This window comes from Phaseolus vulgaris, chromosome 5 (genome assembly GCF_051622355.1).
Source record: "Phaseolus vulgaris cultivar YP4 chromosome 5, ASM5162235v1, whole genome shotgun sequence".
Taxonomy (NCBI): domain Eukaryota; kingdom Viridiplantae; phylum Streptophyta; class Magnoliopsida; order Fabales; family Fabaceae; genus Phaseolus; species Phaseolus vulgaris.
The window spans coordinates 33,386,227-33,392,540 of NC_143502.1; the positions used below are offsets into that span (position 1 = coordinate 33,386,227).

General features: G+C 43.5%; 1 protein-coding gene across 1 annotated transcript; it reads right to left on the reverse strand.

Moving 5' to 3' along the window:
- Window positions 1-629: 629 nt before the first annotated feature.
- LOC137834317 (uncharacterized) lies at window positions 630-1,076 on the reverse strand. The gene has a single exon (XM_068642376.1). The coding sequence runs from the start codon at window positions 1,074-1,076 to the stop codon at window positions 630-632; it is 447 nt and encodes a 148-aa protein (XP_068498477.1).
- Between the last annotated feature and the right edge of the window lie 5,238 nt (window positions 1,077-6,314).

Sequence of the window (6,314 nt, forward strand, 5' to 3'; positions counted from 1 at the left end):
TTGGGAGGGGATACGTATCCTTTGGACATACGCTGTTGAGGTTTTTGTAGTCGACGCACATCCTCCAGTTGTCGTTCGACTTGGTGACCATGACGACATTGGCCAGCCAAGTCATTAATCGGGCCTCATGTATGAACCCGACCGACAAAAGCTTCTTGGCCTCTGCCTTCGCCACTATGCGTTTTTCATCGCCCAGGTCCCTCTTCTTCTGGGAGATCGGTCGGGCTTCTTTAAATATCGATATTCAATGGGTGATGACGTCTGAACTCATCCCCGACATGTCGGCCGGTGTCCATGCGAACATGTCCATATTCTTTTTTAGCGCGGTGTGCATGATCTCGGCCTAGACTGCTGCCATCGTCGTCCCTACGGCGGTGCTGTGTTCTTCTTCCAGGAGGGGTACCCTCCTCAGCTCTTCTCGAGCCTCCAATCTATCCTCGGTCGCCCGGGGGTCAAGGTGTACCAACATGACGGTTAGCTCGATTGACATCGGTCGGGCCTCCCTGGGTGAGCGTTCCTTTCGGAAGGACTTTCTTTTGGGAGAGATGTCGTTCCTTAAGGGCTCCACCCGGAGGCTTTCGGCATAGCATTCTCGTGCCTCCTTCTAGTCTATGTGGACTGTGAGAATGTTACCCCGTCTTCGAGGGGAACTTCATTGCCAAGTGAGGGGTTGATACGATGGCCATCAGCCAGTTGATGGACGGCCGACCGAGGAGGATGTTGTAGGAGGTGTTGACATCGATGACCAAATACCGGATCTTTATAGTCCTGGTATTCTTTCCCTCACCGAAGGTGGTATAGAGCTCGATGTAGCCCTTGGTACCTACCCTCTCACCCGAGAACCCTACTACATGGTCGTTGTAAGGCATCATCTCGGTCTCGGCTATTCTCATGGCCTTGAACGTTTTCCAGTAGAGGATGTCTACTGAACTTCCTTGGTCCACGAGAGTCTTCTGGATGGTGAATCGGTCTATATCGACCGATATTATCATTGGGTCGTCCTGTTGGCGGTAATCCACGCCTTTGAAGTCCTCGTCCGTGAAGCTGATAGGTGGCATCCTCAATCGGAATACCATCGCGCTCACCTGGTGTACCGCCCGCAGGTGTTTCTTCTGGGCGTTGTTGGTGCTCCCTCTCCCGGCAAAGCTTCCGGCTATGGTGTTGATAACCTCTCGGTTAACTCTTCTGTCGGCCTCCTTGGGAGGGTCATCCTTGCGGGGAGGATTCTCCCTCCTAGGCTGTCGGTCGTCTCTATGGTCTCGGTCATTTTGACCGCGCTAGGGCGACCTTGTTTGCCTAGGGGGCTCCGCCCGGCGGGGTGGGTCTCGGTCGTTCCTCACGAATCGGCGAAGGTGCCAAGCCTGAAGAAGTTCCTCGATCTTATCCTTTAGAGCCTGACACTCCTCGGTCGAGTGGCTGCTGTTTTGATGGTACCAACACTACTTCCTTCGGTCGACATTTTTTGGGCTGGCCACTTTCCTTGGAGAAGGGATTAACTCAGCATTGAGAGCCTCGTCTAGAATCCTTCCCCTCTCGGTCGTCAGGGGCTTGTATCTCGAGAACCGAATTGGTCGGTTCCTGTTGTCTCGGCGTCGGTCATTCCTTTGACTCGGCTGGCCCTGACGGTCTTTCTCCTCCTTTTTTTCTCTCCGTTGGCCTTTGCACGGGCCTAGTTACGGAATTCTCTGAGTTCTTCCAGTTGCATGTACTTAGCAGCTCTCTTCCTCAACTCGTTCAGGCTGTCGGCCGACTGAATGCACAGGTTGTCAGCATGTGATGCATGGCAACGTCCGGACACAAGTTCCGGATGCTCATTGCCACTTTGCTGAACCTATCAACAAAGGTTCTCAACGACTCTCTCTTCTCCTGGCGGATGCCTACCAGGGTGATGGAGGTCAGGTGGTGTGGCCTACTAGTGGCGAACTGGGTCTCCAACTTCGTCACGAGGGTGGCAAAGCTGTCAATGGAGTTGGGTGGGAGCTTGGTGAACCAGCTAAGGGCTGCTCCCTTCAACCAAGTGGGAAAAACTCGACACAACACTGCATCGTCCGAGGTGTAGAGACTCATATGGGTGGTGTAGGCGTCCATATGCTCATCGGGATCAGTTGATCCGTCATATCGATCTCGGTTGAAACCCTTCCACTTGTCAGGAAGTGGAACTTCAATGATGGTGTTGGTAAAAGGATGTCGGCGGGTCGAGTCGGCCGTCACGATTGTCCGGGTGGACCTGACCAGGCATGACTCATTGTCCATCTCAGTCTTCCGGGGCGGGAGTCGGCCTCTCGACCCCTCACCCAGATCTGGGTTGGGGGGGAGGTGTAGGACTTGCCGACGACGTTGGTCAGTATTGTTAAAATATGTGGCCTTAAACGAGAGGGGGGGTGAATTATTTAAAGGGGGTTTTTGAAAACTTTTTAAGCTAGAATGAAATTCTTTGCAAGAAACCATATTAGGAATTCAGTTAGCCAAGAAACAAAGCACAAAACAGCAAAGCTCCCGAAAAACAATCGGTTGTTTCTTCGAAACAATCGGTTATTTATACCAGCAAATCAACAACAATTGAATTTAAATGAGTTTAAGGGAAGAAAGAGATACATAAACAGTTTATACTGGTTCACTCTTAAACCAAGAGCTACATCCAGTCCCCAGAATCCACTGGGAAATCCACTAAGCAATCAATTACAAATTACACACAAAACCACCAAAGAAGTGACCTTGAACCCCTCAAGAAAAGCACTTCCTTTTGCTCAGCACACACCAAGAATGTTGATCTTGACAACCTCAAGAGCACACAACACTCCTTGGTTTACAACACCAGAATTTACAAAGTATTCAGAACGAATTACACTTGTTACAGAATGAACTGAAATCAATACAGATGTAATCCTATTCCACTCTCTCTTGAGAAAACCAAAGCTTAATAGTGAAAGTTCAAATCTTGAAAGCAATCTCTGAAAAACTCAAATCTGTTTTTCTTTTTCCTTGTTTGTTATAAAACATAAACAAACTATTTATAGCTTTCAAAGATTGGTGAAAGCATTTAAAACATGAGCATATTCAGTTTGAAAATCATTTAAAGCACACTTAACTAACAAAACAGATTCTGTTAGGATTTTCAAACAAACAATCAATTGAAAGCACGAAACAATCGATTGTTTTGGTTTGACAGCAAGTCAACCAACCAAAACAGTTTTCAACCTTTTCAAAAACACCTAAGAGTAAAACAATCGGTTGTTTCGACAAAGAGTGGATTACACAGATAAACTATCCAGATCCTACTCTAAACACATCAACAACTTCAGCCTTCCATCAAACACTGGGATTTGGATTCTTCAAAGCTTTTGATCACACTTGATTCAACAGGTATAACAGAAGGTCCTCCCTCCCCCAGCTTCTTTTTCATCTCTTCGTTCTCCCTACAGAGAACGTGCAACTCCTGCTCGTTCTTCTGAGCAGTCTCCTCAGTCTTTCTCTTCATCTCGGCCATCTCTCTCTGGAGAGACAGCAACAACATCGTCGGGTCGGCTTCAGTCATTCTCTCCATACTTCTAGTTGAGACCATCTACTCTCTTCCTTCAGGTAGTTTCTCTCGACCCCACAGTGGGTGCCAATTATTCCTGCTAGGGAGATGAGACCTAGAGAACTATTGAAGTCTTCATCTTCCTCCTTCGATCGGACAGGTTGTTGGGTGCTTGACTGAAGTCATTCTTGTCTTCGTGCTTCTCCTTCGGCTCTCAGTCTCGGGCGAACACCGAATGGAGGGTACCTGCGGAAGGCACTCTGACGCTCAAGTCAGTAAAGTGGGCAATCAATATGCGGGTAGGTGCATAGTAATAAATGACGTACCTTTCTTCTTGGGATGTGTGCTATTTATATTATTTTAATGGGCTTACCTTATTGGGCCTGATTAGTGGACTGGATCTCACTTATGGGTGTATTACCTAATCCTTAATGACGGATTAGCTTCACTGACCTTGGTTTGAGCGTTAATTGACGTATGTGTCGGCCGACCTGGCTAACCATGGTGATTTCTCCTGTCTCGGCCAAGTTTCCATGGTCTCGGCCAGGTTTCTCTTGTCTCCGTCAAGTAGGCCAGGTCTCGGGCAGCTAGGTGAGTATCGGTCAGGGAGATCGAATGTCGGTCTCGCCCATACCATGCCCATGCAAAAGCCGACGCAAAGATTAATTAATATTTATAAAAAAGGCCGACACATAAAGGGATGAAAAAAAATAATTTATTTTGTTTTCTAGCTAGTTTACCTTGTAGACAATAAATACCAACCAAATCACATTCAGACAAATTGCTATCATTCACAACACATCCAGAGTACAAAAATAATACAAATAGTTAAACAAAGTCTTTGATCCATTCAAATATTCAAAATAGATATGAATACTTAGAAAAAACTTAAAATTAAAATTGTACTTTACAAATTTAACTAAAAGCACTAAAATGAATCCCATAGTGATGTGATCTATGAAAACCTGTAAAAAATACAAACAATATAAATAAATAAATGAAATAATTAAATACTTAGTATATAAAAATGTCAAATAGTTAAACTTGTTGAACCAAGTGATGTTCAAGCTTTGAAGAATCTAAAACCCTTTGAAGGATGTTGAAGCCTTGGCTGTGCTTGTTGTTGCTGTGCTTGTTTAGTATAGTTCTAGGGTAGTTTGAGTGTTGTAATCCACCCCTTGATCGAATCTAAAGCATAGACATTCTCAATCTTTGTGAAAGTAAAATGTTTTCAAACTAAGTTAAAACAACTGATTGTTTTGTCGAAACGACCGATTGTTTATACTTAGATGTTTTAAGAAAAGATTGAAAACTGTTTTTCAAATGGTTGAACTGTTAGAACCAAAACAACCGATTGATTCGAGGAAACAACCGATTGTTTGTTTTGGGACCATAACAAAAAAACTGTTTTATCTTTGAATATATTCAGAAAAACAGATTTGAGAATTAATCTTTGACAAGTTTTTGCTAAGAGATTTTGAGTTTTTCAAAGAGCTGAGATTGCTGAAAGTTTGTGATTGATCAAAGTTTGTGGAATAGGATTCTGCTTGTATTGATTTCAGATTATCTTCTGTAACAAGTGTAATCCTTGTACTCTGTGAAACAAGTTTTCCTTTCTGTGTTTGCTGAGATTGGTTGTGTGTTTTTGAGGGGATCAAGATCAGGAATCTTAGTGTTGGTGTGTTGGCCAAGAAGAGTGTGTGTCTTGAGGTGTTCAAGGTCACTTTCTTGGTTGTGGTGTAAGTGATCAAGGTGTGATTGCTTAGTCGAATTCCTCAGGGTGTCTAAGAAGACTGGATGTAGCTCTAGGTTTGGAGTGAACCAGTATAAACATCAGTCTGCTATCTCTCTATCCCTAACTCTTTAAATTCAGTTTTGTTTGTTGTTTGCTGGTATAAACAACCGATTGTTTCTGTGAAACAACCGATTGTTTTTCTGGTACTGCTGTTTTTGATTGCTGTTTTGGCAAACTGAATTTCTTATCAATTATTTCTTGAGATAATTTCATTCTTGTTTTAAAAGTTTGCGAAAACCCTCTTTAAACAATTCACCCCCCCTCTAGTTTAAAGCCATCCATCCTAACAAAACTTATAGTATAAGATGCACTTTAAGGAACAGGTTGATCATCCTGCTCTGGATCATACTCATGATTGAATTGAGTTGTTCTATTGGAAGCATTTTTGTCACGTTCCATTGAGATAAGTTTTTCTTTTATAACCTTCATCTCATCCTCCAAGTGTGCATACTTCTGACTCCACATACTAAGTTCAGCACGAAGCATTTGATTTTCAATCACATGCTCAGATTGTGAAGTGTCGGAAGCAGAGGCTTGAGTGAGGGAAGAGACTCCTTGGCGGAAGATAGTAGCCAAGTCTGTTGTACCATACACCCGACCTCTACTCTTTCCTCCGGCAGTTTCCTTTCAAGTTTTGAAGCTTAGTTGTAGGATCAAGTTGGTGGACATCAGTGCTAGAGTCCTGAGAACTATTTACTTGAAGGGCCCTCAAGCGCTCATGATAGTTTTCCTACATAGATCATTAGGAAATGAAAATGTTAGGAAATTAAAATATAAATATAAAAAAGTTAAAAGAATAACTTACATAAGTTTCACGAGACAAGTATCAACCCATTCACCCTTCTTGTTTGTGTGGGTGACCATAAATAGTTCATCAGATTCTAGAGGATGACCATATTGACGTTCCTAATAATGTTGTACAATTAAAAGCAGTATAGGTTGCAAATGTAAAATGATTTTCATGTAAGACAATGACAAGTACTTACCAAGGTCATTGCA